At 34.4% G+C, this 18,675-nt stretch overlaps 1 protein-coding gene across 1 annotated transcript in view; it reads right to left on the bottom strand.

Annotated features, from left to right (window-relative positions):
- MALRD1 (MAM and LDL receptor class A domain containing 1) overlaps positions 1-18,675 on the bottom strand; it is a 621,227-nt gene that overhangs the window by 573,506 nt on the left and 29,046 nt on the right. Inside the window, exon 2 of the mRNA XM_082449909.1 lies at positions 7,854-7,994. Within this exon, the coding sequence (XP_082306035.1) occupies positions 7,854-7,994 (141 nt within the window). The remainder of the gene's footprint in view (positions 1-7,853; positions 7,995-18,675) is intronic.

The raw sequence follows: 18,675 nt of genomic DNA, 5'->3' as shown, positions 1-18,675 counted from the left end.
GCCCTTCAGAAAGGGCAGCATAGATCAGTTTAGGACATCCTGGTGTTAGAAAACCCAGTGATGAATATAATGCTTATATTAAAAAAACAAGGAAAACCTAAAAGCTTTGGCCTGAGGTTAAGCTACCACTGCAGCTAAAACACTGATAGAAAGGTTGCTATTTCCTTAGCCTGAAGAATCAGGTAAAGAAGCCAGGGACATGCAGGTCCGCCATAAATAAAGGGCAGAATTCTAGAAAGAAAAAGCCAGAAAAAGGGGGTGACCCATGTTCTATGAATAAACTCTACCCAAATCTCTGCCTAAAACTGAAGCAGCATGTGCAGGGAACACTTCTAGTAACTAAAGATAAAAGAGCTGAATTGATATTTGAACTACTGAATTGATATCTAAACTACAAAACAGAATTCTCAATTTGAGTCTAAGCAAGCTAATCATCTACTTAAACGAAATCAATCATAAATACTCTCAATAAATATAACAGAATCCAGAAACTCTACAGTAGTAAATTTACAATGTCATAGATATGATCCAAAATTATTTGACAGAAAAAGGACCAGGAAAATATGACCATGCCATGGGAAAAGACAGTCAACAGAGGTCAATTCTGAGATGAAGGAGACAAGGATTTTAAAATTACAATTATACTGATGCTCAGTGAAGGACAATACACTCATAATGCATGAAAGGATAAGAAATCTTAGTAGAGAAATTAACACAATTTAAAAGCAATCAAATGAAAATTTTTATAGAATATCTGATATTTTTTAAAAGATCATTGGATAGGCTTATAAGCATATTAAAGATGACACAGAAAAAAATCACAGAACTTGAAAATAAATCAATTGAAATTATTCAACGTGAAAAAAGAGAAAACAATCAAAATGTATAAGACCCTCAATAACAATATGTTAGACATGTTGTCTAACATCATGATGATTGAAGTCCAAGAAGGAGAGGAGAGAAAGAATGAGATGGAAAAATATATCTGAATAAATAAGGGGAGAACACTTTCCAAAACTGGTGGAAAAACAATTTAAAATTCATGAAGCTTATTTAACCTGATTAGGACTTTGAAAATCTCATGCCTAGGCACATTATAGCCAATTGATTAAAACCAACATAAAAGATCTTGATAGCATTAAGAAAAACAAAGCTATATTAAATATAGCAAAACAATCATTTTAATAACTGTGAATGTCACATCAGGGAATAGGGAGGCCAGAAGACAGGGAAATAATATCTTTAAAGCACTAAAAGAAAAATATGTCCATGAACAATTCTATATCTAATGAGAATATATTTCAAGAATAAAGGGAAAATAAAGACATTTTCAGTAAAGGAAAACTAACAATTTATCATCAGCAGAACTGGACTACAAGAAACACTAAAGGAAATTCTTTATGCTGAAGAGAAATGATACTAGAGACACACTCAGATAGTCAGAAGAAATAGAGATTATTGCAAGTAATGAATATGATAAAAGAATATTTTTCTCTTAATTTATTTTTAATAATATTTAAAGAAAAATAGCATTGACTTGTAAGATTTATAACTTACATATTATAGATTATAGACATAATACATGGGATCACTATAAAGTAAAGGACAATGAGAAAGGGATAAATGACCTATGCTTTTCTAAATTTTCTATATTATAAGGATATTTTACAATATCAATTTTAAGTATACTATAAAGAATTAAGAGTATATGCCATAATCCCTAGAGTTACCACAAAATTAAATGTTAAGACATACAACTAAAAAGCCATTTAAAACAGGATTTTTAAAAATATTCAAATAATCCCAAAGAAGGCAGAGAAGGAGACCAGAAGGATCAAAAACAGAATGTTCAAACAGAAGACAAATAATAAAATGTTGAGATAAATCTAACAATACCAATTATTATATTAAATTAAATGGATTAAACATTCCAATGAAATGAATTATCATAATGGATACAAATGCAAGATTCAACTATATGCTGTCTCCCAGAGACACACTTTAAGTATAAAGACACAGACAGGTTGAAAACAAACAATAGGAAAAAATATATCGTAAAAACAACATAAGAAAAGACAGATGACTTGCACACTATTTTATCACCTTAACCTAATTGATAGTTATAGACCCCTATACCCAATAATTGCAGAATACACGTTCTTTTCTAATTCACCTGGTATTTTCACCTAGACAGATTATATGCTGTATCATAAACTAAGTCTCAAAATATTTTAAAAGACTGAAATAAAAGAATGTATTAACCAAAAGGTAATTAAAATTAGAAGTCAATAATAGTATGTCAAAACCCCACAAACATAATATTTGGACATTCAACAGCACACTTCTAAATAATCCATGGACCAAAGAATAAGTTACAAAGGAAATTAGAAAATGTTTTAACTGAATAGTATATATCAAAACTGGTGAACCAAAATGTCCACATCAGGAAATAAGAAAAAAAAGAAAAATAAATAAAAGGAAAATCCTAGGTAGAAGAGAAGAGAAGAAGAGAGGAGATAAAACATAAATAATCAACAGCAGGAATAAGGGGGGTTGTTGCTATACATTCTACAGACATTGAAAGGATAACTGACTCTTAACAACAACTTCATGCCAACAAATTTGACACAGTAAAAATAGAAAAAGTGGATTTCATAAAATTAAAGACTTCTCATCAAAAATATCAATAAGAAGATTAATATACATTCCACAGACTTGGAGAAAATATTTGTAAGCATAAATCTTAGAAAGAATGGGAAGCCAAGATATATAAAAACTGGTACAAGGAACTCTCATTCATTGCTGATGGGAATGCAAAATGGTACAGCCACTTTAGATGACTGTTTGGCAGTTTCTTATAAAACTAAGCATACTCTCACCATAGAATCAAGCAGTCATGTTCCTTGGTATTTATACAAAGGAGATGAAAACTTACGTGCACACAAAAACCAGCAGCTGGATGTTTATGGTAGCTTTATTCATAATTGCCAAAATGTGGAAACAACCAAGATGCCCTTCAGCAGGTGAATGGGTAAACTATGGTACATCCAGACAGTGGAATATTATTCACCACTAAAAAGAAATGATCTATCAAGCCATGAAAAGACATGGATGAAACTTAAATGCATATCAATACATGTCATTATACATTTGTCCAAATCCATAGAGTGTACAACGCCAAGAGTGAACCCTAATATAAACTACGGACATTGTGTGAAAATGATGTGTCCATGTAGGTTCACTGATTGTAACAAATGTACCACTCTGGTGAAGAAGTTTTGTAGTGGAGGGAGGCTGTGTGTATGTGGGACCATGGGGTGTACAGGAAATCTGTGATGTCTATTCAGTTTTGCCATGAATGTACTCCAAAATTAGAGCCTATTTTAAAAATTACAACTCATTCATAAAAAACAAGTAGCCCAATAAAAATTAAGCAAAATATGAGCAGAAAATTTACAAAAGAAGATATATTAATAGCCAATAAGCTCATGCAAAAGAGACCAATATCAACAGTCATCAGGAAAATTCAAATTCAAACCGCGGTGAGATACCACCACATACCTAGCAGAATGATCGAAATGAAACCAGTAAACAGAAAATATTAACAAAGGTGTAGAACAACAGGAAGTCTCATAGATTGTGGTAGGAGTGTGAAATTGTACAGCTGCCTTAGAAAAAGCTCCGGCAGTTCTCATAAAACTAAACATCCATTGACGCAGCATTTCAGTTCTAGGTATTTACCAAAGAGAGTTAAAAACATATATTCACAATGACTTGTACAAAAACGTTCATAGCAGTTGTATTCATAATAGCCCAAAACAGGAAGAAAACACAGGTGTCCATCAATAGGAGAACGGACGAGTAAACTTATTCAACTGCAAACTGCTCAGCAATAAAAATGAAAGAACTCATGTTACATGCTACAAGCTGGATGAATCTGAGAGCAAAGTGAGAAAAGCCTTACACAAAAGGGCATATAATGCACTAGTTCATTTATATGAAGTTCTAGAATAGGCAAAGCTAATCTATGGAGGAGGAAAAGGGATTAAAGCAGTGATTATTTTGGGAGCAGAGAATGGGAGTAAGGATTGCTAGGAAGGGACCTGAAGGAACTCTCTGGTGTGACAGTAATGTTTCACATTTTGTTAGGGGTTTGAGTTGCACAGGTGAATGCATTTGTCAGAACTTATCCAATAGTATTGATACACTTAAATTGGTATTTTCATATAATGTAAGTTTTACTTCAAAGGGGAAAAAAAAAGAACTGTAATGAATACCTAACTCCAGCACAAGGACAAACTTTTTCTTAAGGGACCAAATAGTTTAGGCTTTGTCGACATATGGTCTCTGTCACAACCACTCAACTCCAAGACTGTAGTACAAAAGCAGCCACAGACAATTTGTGAATGAATGGGCATGGCTGTGTTCCAATAGAACTGTATTTACAAAAATAGGAAAATGACCCACAGGACATGGTTTGTTGATCTCTACATCTAGTTAATGATACCGTGTTGCCGTATTTGCGGTAAAGTTATTCCTGCAACTTTCTCTGAATGCATAGAAAATATGACAGATTGATGGATGGAGAAAGGGATGGGTAGATGGATAGATATTGAAAAACAAACACAGAATAGTAATTTTAATTATATAACCTAAGTGGTAGGTATATGGTTAGTCACAGTAAGTTTTTTCAAACTTTTTCACCTTCTTGAAAATTTTTATAATAAACTCTTGTGGGGGGGACATACAAATAAAAAATAAGTGGGTTCATAGATCCTGTTCATAGCTTACTAGGCAAAATGGAGCTAATATGGCCATAAATTAAGAAACACAGTGTAGATGAAACTTTCAAAGCTATTATGTGCTGCCCAACAATCCCACATGACCAAAGAAATGCCCCAGAAATGGGTCCTGCAGGTGTGTCTGTGGAGAATAGCAAAGGACCTCCAGTCCTAGACTATTATCATCATACCTCCCTAGAACAAAATAAAAAGACTGGATGCTGTTTAATAGTGTGTGTGTTTCATAATATAATATATGGGTTTTAGACCCAATTTAGCCATTGGGTAAAATAACAAAAGTTCTCATAATCCCATTTAAACCTAATTTTAAATACCCAAATAAGAAAAATAATCTGTGGTATAAAAGGAAATATTAACTTTCCAAATAAATTCTTTTTATCTTTGATAACCTACACAGTTTAGGTTTACAGAGAACTATACATTTTAAAAACCTCACATATCATCTTTACCATGAGCTGAATTCTAGAATTATTTAAAACTCTTTATTTTTATAAGATTTAAGAAAAACTCATATTTTATAAGAAAAACTTTTATATTCTTTTAAGAAAAACTATTATATTCCATTCTTTTAAAAAATTTTTACTGGGCTTCCCTGGTGGCGCAGTGGTTGAGAGTCTGCCTGCCAATGCAGGGGACACAGGTTCGAGCCCTGGTCTGGGAAGATCCCACATGCGGCGGAGCAACTAAGCCCGTGTGCCACAACTACTGAGCCTGCGCGTCTGGAGCCTGTGCTCCACAACAAGAGAGGCCACGATAGTGAGAGGCCCGCGCACCGCGATGAAGAGTGGCCCCCGCTTGCCCCAACTAGAGAAAGCCCTCGCACAGAAACGAAGACCCAACACAGCCAAAAAATAAATAAATAAAATAAAATTTTAAGAAAATCAAGCATCCTTCCACCATCATGCCTTTAAAAAAAAAAAAAAAAGTTTTACTATCATTGCAAAGATGTATTTGAATTTCTGTAATGATACTATTTTATCTAATTACAATGCTATATACACTTTTAAAAATCAATACTACATCTTAATTACTCTGCCTCAAGCTTTAGTAGACTTCAAATATTGACACAGTGATGTTTTTAATGTTCTAATAGATTTTCAAACTTAGCTCTGAAAACTTCTCAAGGCATTGATTACATGATGAAAAATATTAATCTGGAGCACTGACAAATTATTTCAAGTGTAAGTTAATCAAAAATTTTATTAATACTCATGAAATAAGGATTGTTGAATGGAGACAAGATTCCAGCATGACTATTTTTTCCATAAACATTTTCAAGCACCTTACATCTGAAGGCAAACCATTTGCTTATTTAAAGCAGTCTCTAGGGAAATACTCATATTTTAACATTTAATTGTAGTTATAAGAGATGCATCACTATTATTAAAATCACTAGCCTTCAATTATTACGCTAGGCAACATTTTGCCCCTCTTTCCCTATGAGGCTTATAGTATTATTATTATTTCTATTTTACAGATGAGGAAACTGAGACCACACAGCTAGCAGGTTAGCAGGGCCAGGGTTCAAACACAACCAGTCTGACACCAGAGATCTTAAATTAAACCAAGTGATATAGCTAAGATAGTGTCTGCCTATATAACATCTCAATTTTGATGTGAATTGATACCATTTTATCTCTTTACTAGGCTATCAAAAAATTAGCATGGCAAAATAAGAAAAGAGAAGGAAGAAAGAAAGAGGGAGGAAATGAGAAAAGAAAAGAGGTGGAGACCCTGATGTTGTCTAACTTCAAGACGAGGCGGCAAGAAGAAGAGAATCAGAGCCACATATAACATAAAAAGAAAATACCAAGTACGCTGCCCATGATGGAGACTAAGGTAAGTAACTGTACACTGTGAAAAAATCTTCTAAGTAAAAGGAAAAAAACAGTGAGGAGATTCTAAAAGGGAAATGGTATCACAATGGCTAAAATTTGGGAACCAGATTTAATATCACCATCTAACACAACTGTATCCATAATAAATGTTTTACGTAATTCCAGTGAGTCGGTCCTGTTTGTGAAGTATGGCTCCCCCCGTTTTTATTTTTGGTGATAAACTTGGCTTATTCCTAACAATTGTTAAAAATTCTTTTTTAAAACTTATTTTTGTCATCAAAGCCAAGGACAATAAACTCCATTTTACTTACATAAGAGTTAAAATTAGGAACACCAAAATTATTCAGAAATGTACTAAACATCAACTTTTATCAGATATTTTATGACAAGTTCTACTTACAATATCTTAGCTCTCAAATCCTATCTTATGATAGATTTTAGAGTTGAGAAAACCAAAGTTTAACAAAGTAAATTGCTCAAGATTATATAGCTAGTAAGTCACAGCACCAGGATTCTAACCACACGTATAGTATTTATGTAAACATTTCCAAACTACTAACATCTAATCGCTTTAAATTGTCTCTAGGGAATACTCATATTTAACATTTAATTGTATTTATTTGAGAGAAGTATAAATTTTATTAACAAATCACCAGCCTTCAATTAGTTATGCCAGGCAAAAGATTACCTCTTTTCATACCATGTGTAAGCCCGTCAGATGAAGGCAGGCACAGAGTCAGGTTTTGCTCACTAAAATATCTTAATCACCTGGTATAAAATGGCAAGTGAATGAACTTCATTAGTTAACAAATAAAGAAATTAATAAATGTCTGGCTCCAGAACTCCCATCAGAGCTTTCTAGTCAGCCAAAGAAAACAAGTATTACTAGAGAAAGCTAAAATCAGTCTAAACAAAAGCAAAGATATTTGACAAATTAATCTATGTAGTACTATGTTTAAATTTCACAGTTTCCTTACAGAGTCAAAATAGCTAGAAAATCCCAATTATTATCTAGATAGACCTTTGGGGTCCCAGGAACCCAATTATAAGAATTTAATATGACATTTTAGAATCATAAATATCTTGAATATAGTTAAAGAATGTATAAAATTAGACATTATCATCATTAATATCTAACCATCAGCCATGATTCTACTGTCCTTACCAACCACTTGACAAAAAAAAAAAAGAAAAAGAAGTTCAAAGCACTTACCAGATGTATCACCGTTGTGGTCATGAAATGGAGGTGATGGGCCAGTCGTCCCATTCCTCTTTGTCCAGCCAAGTCGCAGACTCTGATCTTGCATCATACTACAGAGTCCATCCTCAAAATCACATCTTTCATAGTCTGAGCCTAATGAGAGAAAAAAGAAATCCACTTTCACAACCCCACATGTGGCTTTTTTTTTTTTAATGGTTTTTTTTTTTAAACAGATTATTTTTTTTTAATGTATTTATTTATTTATGGCTGTGTTGGGTCTTCATTTCTGTGCGAGGGCTTTCTCTAGTTGTGGCAAGCGGTGGCCACTCTTCATCGCGGAGCACAGGCTCCAGACGCGCAGGCTCAGTAGTTGTGGCGCACGGGCCCAGTCGCTCCACGGCATGTGGGATCCTCCCAGACCAGGGCTCGAACCCGTGTCCCCTGCATTGGCAGGCAGACTCTAAACCACTGCGCCACCAGGGAAGCCCCCACATGTGGCTTTTTAAGAAATAAAACAATAGGTGAAAAAGAAAGCTTAGGAACAAATTACAAAGAGATTAACATCAGGATAATTTCTCACAATTTAAGTCTACTTTATCAATGCAAAGCTTTTTTGCCTATGACATTCGAATAAATCACCCCATATTAAAAACCAGTGTGGTCATACAGGAAGAATGCCACACGTGAGGTCAAAAGACTGAGGACCTAACCTTGATTTTGTCTCTTATTCACTGAGGTCCTTGCTAAACCACTTAACCACACCAAGCCCTTTTCTTCACCTGTGAAACTGAAATAATGGCATCCTGCCCTTTCTCCCTCAAATGACTGCTGTGAGGATCTTACGACATAATGTATATATAAACACAACTCTTAGGCACCACAAAATATGAGGCATTATTCTTAAGGGTACATCTTCAAATCCACCTTAATGTTCCAGCCATATCAGAATTTCAGGTTTGGGCAGACCAATTCAGAGAGGACCCTCTGATACAAATTCAGCCACTGTGGCTGTGATGGAGCCCTGGAATTAAGCATAGCACTCCCTGTTGAATCTCAATGTTCTTGAAATCCCTGGTGTTTTTATCACAGCAAGGCATTTTCTGGCTTTTTTTTTTTTTTTTCTTTTTCTCTTGGTATAAGTGATCCAAGAGGCTTGGGAGAGGGAGAAAGACTTGGACACTTGGTTGCTCACAATAACCCCCCAGGGAGGGCTTTATTCCATTATCCACCATCTGTAAATGTCACTCTCTAAAAAACAGATTAATTCAACGGCAACTATACCATCCCTGGGTTGTAGCTCTTAGTAACTGGAGATGTTCCTTTGACAAGCTTGTTCTTGTGCTAACTGGTTGCATTAGCCACAGTGGTTATTCTGATTAATAGATAGACAGTGCCTGGCAACCCAGTCACAAAAACATAATTTTTATTTAATCACATTTCGGAAAAATATTATTCAGTAATAATACATCTGGTGCATATCCTTGAGAATGTCCATGTGACTACTGAAAGCTGAATTAGAAACTACACTTTTAAACATTATCTAAACCTGCTTTATTACCAATGGCCTATTTTATTATTTTTAGTCCTAGATTCCTTATTTTGAAAGATTTTACAAAGCAGCTGTATTCTGTAATGTTAACAGGTATCTTAATAGCCACAATTTACTGAGGGAGATCAGTGCTAGGCATTCTAATTGTGGTAGTTTGTTTACTCCTTACAAAAACCTTATGAAGTAGGCAGCCAGTGAACCTTGGGGCCAAGATTGGAACCAGGTCTTTTTTGACTCCAGAACCTGAATTCTTAAAGCTCTGTTCCAAGGTCGCATTGTTAAGCCACTAACCCATTTTTTACCAAAGACCTAGAATTAGAGGCCTGTCAGAGTTTCTAATACTGAGGAAACCAGTATTTCCAGGCAGAATTCATGTCATTCTATCTAAAAGCTAAGAAACTTGATTAGTCTGTGTATCATACAGTGGTTAAATTTACAATTGCCTTAAGGCCTTTGAAATATTTAGAATATCCAGAATATCCCAATCATTACCTCATGGACCCCTAGTGGTCCAGGGAAGCTGGTTAAACAGAAAATGAACTAAATTATATAGTTATTTGTATATGAATGTGCATGTCATTCAATTAGTTATGCATGTATCTTCATAAGTATGTATCTGTTTTCAAGTCTTTTAGTCCCAGCGTTTTTTCCAATGATCTACTTGTGATTACAAAATATTCTAAACTATTTTTTATCACCATATTTCAGCAATTATGTGTATGAAATGTACACACACACTCACATAGGTGTCAAACGGTTTCTAAATACCAAGAAATTACCTTGCATTACAATTACCTAGTTGATGTCTGTTTCCAATGTTCTTTGTTCTCTTTAATAAACAAGGATAATGATCATGTATTCTGGAAGTGTTAGGACTGAAAAATAGCTAAATAAAACATTTTTATTTCTGAATAGTCTCAACAGGGGTTCCTTTTGTTACAAAATGAATCTAATGAGCATATATTTTTCAACTAATTGTTATTTAAGAAGCAATCATGAACTCCTATAATGGCCAGATTATTCAAAAATGCATCAGAAAATTTTCTAAGTATTCATTTTCCTCCCAATAGAGAATTGTGTATTTTAAACCATTTGAAAAATTTTTCCTGAATTGTGGTTGATTTGCCTTTTATAATCTCATATCCCACACATTTACATTCAAATCTGATAGTACTTACTAAAGTCTGTCTGCGTGGAGATTTTCCTGCTACCACAGCAGTGCTGCAGCTGGACAACATATGGAACAGGAGGAATGGGATGCAGGAACTTAGGAGAATCCATGTTCCTGGGCTTTTTGAACTTGAGCAACTCATCATTTTGTTTTTAATTTTGTGATCCCACAGGTCCAGCATATTGCAGTGAAAAAGAGAGGGTATCTCCATGTTGTGCTTTGAGGTTGCTTGGAAGACCCAATTATCTTCTGAATTGGCTGCCACCATGCCAGATTCTCTCATTAAAATTTTACCGCAGAGCCATTCATGGATTCAATCATTAACACCATAAGTGGAGACAAATATTAAACTATATCCTCAAGTGACAGTTAACATAGGGCACACTTCTGAGAAAATGGTAAGGAATAGAAAAAAATTTTAATAGTGGTAGTGGTGAAGAAATTGATGCAGAACTCGGGATTAACTTAGTATAGTATGAGTAGATCATCACAATATAAAGTTCTTAGAAGACAGGGAAACTGTAAGAGTTAGGAGAACTCTAAAAAGGAGAGGTAGAAGGTATTAAAAGCAAACCATTTATTTCACAATTTTGCCTGGGCCTATATTAATAATGCACATTTCTTTTCCTCCTGAAAGTTCTATGAGGCACAGTTGTAGACTTCCCTTAATGTTATATCCTGCTTTTCTTGGAAAACTGTGCCAAAATAAAAAATGCATCATTTTAACCATTTCACATATATAGTTCTGTGATAAAAACAATAATTCACATTGATATGCAAACATCACTACCATCCAAGTCCACAACTGTTTGATTTTCCCCAACTGAAACTTTTCATTCTTCCCTCCCCTCAGCCCCTCGGAACCACCATTCTACTTTCTGTCTAAAAATTTGACTACTCCAGGTACCTCATATAAGTGGAATCATGCAATATTTGTCCTTTTGTGATTGGTTTATTTCACTTAGTATAATTGTCCTCAAGGTTCAGCCATGTTGTAGCATGTGTCAGAATTTCCTTCCTTTTTAAAGCTGAATAATATTCCACTGTATGTATCTACCATATTTTATTTATTCTTTCACCTGTTGGAGGATACTTGGGTTGCTTCCCCCTTTTGGCTATTGGGAATAAGATTGTTATCAACATGGGTGTACAAGTATCTGTTGGAGTCCCTTCTTTCATTTCTTTTTGATATGTCTCCAGATTCGAATGACTGTATTATACAGTAATTCTATTTCTAATATTGAATGGAATTGCCATACCATTTCCACAGAAGCAAAAAGGCTTTACATTCCCACCACCAATGCACAAGTGTTCCAATTTCTCACCATCTTTGCCAATACTTGTTATTTTCTTGGGTTTTGTTTGTTTGTTTATAATAGCCATCCCAATAGATGTGAGGTGGTATCTCACTGTGGTTTTGATTTGCATTTTCCAAATGATCAATGATATTGAACATCTTTTCATGTGCTTATTGGACATCTGGATATCTTCTCTAGAGAAATGTCCATTCAGGTCCTTTGTTCATTGCTTGTTTTTTGTTGTTGAATTGTACGAGTTCTTTATTTATTCTGCATGTCAATGTCTTAGATATATAGTTTGAAAATATTTTCTTCCATTCCATGGATTGATTTCTCATTCTGATAGTGTCCTTTGACACACGAAAGTTTTTCATTTTGAAGAGCTGTAATTTATCTAGTTTTTCTTTGTGGCCTGTGATTGCCAAAAAATCATTGCCGAATCCAAGGTTATGAAGCTTTTCCCCTGTGTTTTCTTCTAAGAGTTTTATAGTTTTAGCTCTTACATTTAGGTCTTTAACACATTTTGAGTAAATTTTGGATATGCTGTAAGGTAGGGGTCCAAGTTTAATCTTTTTGCATATAGATATCCAGTTTTTACCACACTGTTGAAAAGACTATTCTTTCCCCATTGAATGGTTTTGGCACCCTGGTCAAAAATCATCTGACCATCTATGAGACAGCTAATTTCTAGGCTCTCTATTGTATTTCATTGGCCTATGTGTCTGTCTTTATGCCAATTCCATACTCTTAATTACTGTAGCTTTGTAGTAAGTTTTGAAATCATTAAGTGTGAGGGCTATACGGTGGTTCTTTTTCAAGATTGTTTTGGATATTTAGGGTCCCTTGGGGTTCCATATGCATTCTAGGATGAATTTTACTATTTCTGCAAAAAATATTCTTGGGATTTTGAGAGGGATTACTTTGAATCTACAGATCACTTTGGGTACTATTGACATCTAAACAATATTAATTCTTCCAATCCATGAACATGAGAGGTGCCTTTCCATTTATTTGCATCTTCTTTAATTTCTTCCAGCAACAATTTTTTGTTTTCATAACCTTGGTTATGTTTATTCCTAAGTATTTTATACTGTTTGAGGCTATTATGAATGGAATTTTTTTCTTTATTTCCTTTTTAGATTGTTCATTGTTAGTGCACAGAAATGCAACTGATTTTTGTGTGTTGATTTTGAATCCTGCAACTTTGCTTAATTTGTTTCTTTGTTCTGACATTCTTGTCATAGACTTTTTAGAGTTTTCTACATTTAGGATCACATTTTCTGTGAACAGAGATAATTTTACTTGTTCATTTCCAATCTGAATTGCTTTTATTTCTTTTTCTTATCTAATTGCTCTGGCTTGGACTTCCAGTACTATGCTGACAGAAGTGATGAAAGAGGGCATCTTGTTTTGTTCCAGATCTTAAAGTAAAAGCTTTCAGTCTGTCACCATTGAGTATGACATTAGCTATGGGTTTTTCATATACAGCCATTTGTGTGTTAAGGTAATTTCCTTCTATTCCAAGATTGTTAAGTGCTTTTATCTCCTCCCCTTATTGAGGAAAGCTATTTATTACGTAGTCACAAAATTTTATACATTTTACTGTTTAGAAAATGATTTCCTTCATGTAGATAGCATATAAAAACATTTGTACAAAGAATTATCTCCCTTACTCTCATTTAATGTAAAAATCAATGGCCAGTTCCTGCAAAGGATGAAATAAATCCAAAATAGTCCAATTAAATGAAAGTAAAATTTATTCTCAAAAGTAGATTTCCATGAAAAAGTGCTATTATTTGGCCTGGCAATTTGAAACCATTAATTAATTTTTATCAGGCAAATGTTTATCTTTCACACTGAACTAATTTTATTAGTTTCATTGAGACAAAAACAGGAAAAACTGTAAATCAGAAAGGTATGTGATAGCAAATGGAATTAGAACTTCCATAGCTCACACCGGAAGTATCTAATATTACTTAAGCTGGAATCTTGTCATATAGTTGCCTTTAATCTCAAGCCATTGAGCACATCTTTGGCAAGAATTTGACATAGATACCATCAGTGTCACATGAGAAAAAGATTTCCAAACCATATTTTAACTTTAACACTGTTTCAAGATTAGTAAATTTCAAAGGAGTCCTCCAAGTGTTTGTAATTGTCTGGTGATTTCTGCAGAAATACTGACAATGTGTGGCATTCACTCCAGCCTGCAGCAGTACTCACGTGAGTATTATAAAAGTTGCATAGCTGTTTGCATACAATTCTCTATTCCAGAGTAGCAGCTTGGCCAAAAGATCTTATGACTTTTCACTAGTTTCTATAATGGTGAATACAGTGCATTAGGAAAGTTATCTCTCTTGCATAGAGAAAACTTCCATCAAGTGAACTAATTCAGGAACAAATGAACTGTCATTTTTTTTCCCCTAAATAGGTTTTCAATTTCTCTCAAAATAAGTATTCTTCCAAATCCAATCAAGCATTTTAAGACTTATTCACTGGAAAGTCACAATTATTTCTGGGTAGTAGAGAACATTATAGTCTATTCTTGCTTCTTTGATGGAAACGTATTTAAAAGCTGTGATTCAAGGTCCTTGCCTTCATTAAATTGGTAACTTTGACAACAGAATGCAAGCCTTCTCCCAGGATTCCTAGTTAAATCTTTAGTGGCAACACTTACACATAGAAATGATAATCATTGACACACAAAAAAGGTATATGGGATGACAAACATGGCAGGAATTCTATCTATATAGATTGACTTCAGCAGACATTTTGCTTGTGGAAGAAACAGTTCACCATCTGATGTCACTAGGTGTCTTTGAGATTTTCAAAGAGAGCTCACAAACTGAACGTCCTTCTTGGATTATGTCAATTTGCACACTTGAGCCACAAAACAAGAACAGACCACACTGCAAGACTGAGTAGTTCTAGCCAATTCCAGGATGAAAGAAATAGTGCAGATGAGAAATTCAGCCAGTCGGTAAACCAGTAATCAGTCACTCTAATATTTATTGACTCTATGTGTGACTCAGTCTTCTAGGAAATGGGGAAAACTAGGTAAATTTCCTGCCCTAAAAGAGCTAACATTTTGATTTTTCATGACCTCCCTGAAAATATTAAAGAAACTGCTGGCAGCTCTGGAAGGATGGCATCACTTCATAAAAGCATGACTCCACCAAGTTTGCCTGAATTGTTATATGGCTTCTTTTGTTGAAACCATGATAGAAACCCTGTAGGATGGGTCAAGACAAAATTCAAGTTTTAGCTTCTCCTTTGTGAGAAAGAGTCACCATCCAGCCAATTTTCAGAATGCTCTGAGAGTGCCTGATACACTATTATAAACCCACTAATGAAAGTTATTCATTTTCTTATATTTTTCTTATCCCCTTTTCCAGCTATTCTCATTTTTCTAGCTGAACTTGCAAGTCATTTTATTAGAGTTAAAACTTATCCTGGTTATATTTTGTATTAGAATTTAATTAACATGTAGACTGATTTCACTAAATTGTATATATTTACACCATTGAAGCATCCCATAAAGAAACAGTCTTGTCATGAATCTTTCTTCCAGATATCTGTAATTATTTTTCTAATTTTCTTCAACTAGTCTCCCCATATTTATTATTAGATTTCTTACGCTTATAATTCTGTTGTGCTATGGATTGAATGTTTATATCCCTCCAAAATTCATATGTTTAAGCCTCAATCCCCAATGTGATGATATTGGGAGGTGATTGGGTCATGAGGATGGAGCACATGAAATAGGATCAGTGCCCTTATAAAAGAGGAGGAGAGACCAGAGCTCTCTCTCCCTCTCCCCACGATGTGAGGACACAGTAAGAAAATAGCTGTCTGCAAACCAGGAGGAAAGCCCTCATCAGACACCAAATATGCCAGCACCAGGATCTTGGATTTCCCAGCCTCCAAAACCATGAGAATTAAATGTTTGCTGTTTAAGCCACCCAGTTTACAGAATTTGTTATAATAGCCCAAATTGAGACATTTTGCTATGATGAATAGGATTTTTAGTTGATTAACAAAAAAAAAATACGGCTTCCCTGGTGGCGCAGTGGTTGAGAATCTGCCTGCCAATGCAGGGGACACGGGTTCAAGTCCTGGTCTGGGAAGATCCCACATGCCGCGGAGCAACTAGGCCCGTGAGCCACAATTTACTGAGCCTGCGCGTCTGGAGCCTGTGCTCCGCAACAAGAGAGGCCGCGATAGTGAGAGGCCCGCACACCGCAATGAAGAGTGGCCCCCACTTGCCGCAACTAGAGAAAGCCCTCGCACAGAAACGAAGACCCAACACAGCAATAAAAAAATAAATAAATAAATAAATAAATAAACCCAAAAGTTAAAAAAAAAAACAAAACTAGCACTGCACATATTTCTAAAAGAAAAAAAAAATGCTTAAAACATTTTGCATCCAATGTAGTGGTAAGATAAATATTGCTCATGATATCTCACATTTCACTCTATTAATGCTTACCTTCAAGTATTTCAATGAACTTCTACAACTACTTTTAAAAGTAGTTGACATTTATGTCATCCTACTGAAGAAACAATGTGCTTACTATCATCTGATTAAACACTATCACCTCTCAGATTTTCAGAATGCACCTCTAATTTAATTTTCACACATTTCACATCCAAATTTAGATTTATATGAAGTAAAGAACTTTTGAAAAAATTATTATTCCTAAATCCAAAAAAGTTTGCAAAAGAAGTTAGGTAATACTTCAAAACTTTATATTTCATCAAATCAAAGTATTAAAAATAGACCAAATGGAAATGTTCTTAAGCAAGACATGTAGGTAGGGGAGAAATTATTTAACTGAATATATTTTTCCATTTTGAGTCACAGTAAATTTAGCTCTAAAAGTAAATGTATGGAACAGTTAATGTTAATACTAACTTCAGGTATGCTAAAGTGATTACCTAATTACTGGAGTAATTTCTGAGAAAATATTGGAGTATTTTCTGGTAATATTCCAGTGGTAGAAACCCATTGCAGGGGATATATCTCAACATTGTATCAATAGTACAGATTACAGTCTTATGGTTGACTTGGATCTGAACAGCAACATAAGTAATATTACTGTTTTATTGTTGAGTAAAACTAAAACAGAGTAAAGCCTTTATACATCAAATAATTCTGAGCAATTATTAGAAGAGAAACTAGATTATTGCTGTGCTTAATAGAATGAGGAAGACCAGGCAATGGGGTTCTGCGTAGAAGCAGACATTGCAACACTAGAAACATGATTTTTTAAAAATACCCAGATCAGTACCACAACATGTACTTCCCTGGCTCAGGATACTAATAAATTCTAATAAAGAGAGATTCTTGTCAACATTAGAACCAACAGTTGTTACACCTAAAAATTATTTTTCTTGCTCACGATTTATTGTGTTCAATATTGTGTATAAATAGAATTTATTTCATTGTGAAGATTTAGTCTTTTTAAATCTAATATCTTAAAAAAAATACTGAGTTAAAATAATAGGTTCAAGTATTCTGAAAAACAGGTCCATCATGTAAAATAAAAAAATTTTCAAAAACACTATTAATAGAATCAGTTGCATCTGAAATTCAACTTCAACTATGCCAATTTCATTTAGAAAAGTCCACATATTAATCTATTTCTTTAAAGCTCACACCATTTGGACTTTAAAGAGGGTCACAGATTAATTTTTTCCCAAAATGTGACTACTGAAACATCATTATAAAGTCAGCTTCAGTTAAAAGAAAAAATCTTGTCTATAAGTTTAGCATCACAAATTTTCAAGAGAAAAACTGCTTGGCCATCATTATTCCTCCACAATATTTTCCCCCTAGTGTGGTGTACAAAAGAAACTCATGCTTTAAAGCGATTCTCAATTTTATCTACAGGTTATCCCATTTTAAATAAAATACCAAAGTGGAAACTTCTCAGAAATGAAAATGAAAAGCGAAAAAGCCAAAAGGTGACCTACCAGTGTAACATTTAAAATGAAATTTGTTTATTCGACAAATCTGTTCCTTCACTCTCCTCTAAGGCTGGGGTTATTAGTATCTTTCATGCAGCTGAGACCTTTCCCACTCAGCGGCTTTCCCCTTCTTTCGCATTAACCTTTTCCCTGAAGCAGCACTACGCGTGTTATCACAGCAACCATGCTAAAGGAAGCTTCAGAGGGATTAACAATGGAAGGGACTTTGCATTTCTTGTCAAACCAACCGAATGGTTCGTCTTAGCTGCTCACCAAAGAACAGCAAGGGCTTTGCCCAGACAGGCCAGAGAAGGGGCAGCACATCCACATGTAGCGTCTCTGGGGAAATGGGACAAATATAAAATGAATCCCCGTCTTAGGAATTGTTAAACACAAAGTGCAATCAAACAGCACGATCACAATCCCCAAACTATGGGAGAAAAATCCTCCACTTGTTTCCTTCTAAAGAGAAGAAATTATTCAGTAATCACTCCTCTTGCTTTAAAGTAATAACACCTGAATATGTGACTAGAATTCCAACAATAGTAAAATCAAACATGTAGAACCTTATGTAGGAGAAGAAAATGAAGAATTCTGTAAACACTAATTAATATAGTATCTGAATAAAAAGTAGAAAATACATTTGAGCATATTGCTCTAAAATACTAGACTTAGTGCCTCCAAATAATTGAGTCAATAGTTACTGAAAATCAACATGAATGAACCTATTTAATTGTATGATAATGTTTTTTATGAAAGGTGACTGTAGGAAGGGCACTAGTTCCATTGATGAAATGCAGTCTTCTTTCAGGATGTGATATTGCAAATAGAAACTACAGAAACATG

The sequence above is a fragment of the Balaenoptera physalus genome, assembly GCF_965194825.1.
Source record: "Balaenoptera physalus genome assembly, chromosome: 2".
Lineage (NCBI taxonomy): Eukaryota > Metazoa > Chordata > Mammalia > Artiodactyla > Balaenopteridae > Balaenoptera > Balaenoptera physalus.
The sequence above is the reverse complement of the archived record's forward strand: the minus strand, read 5'-3'. Positions and strand labels throughout refer to the sequence as shown.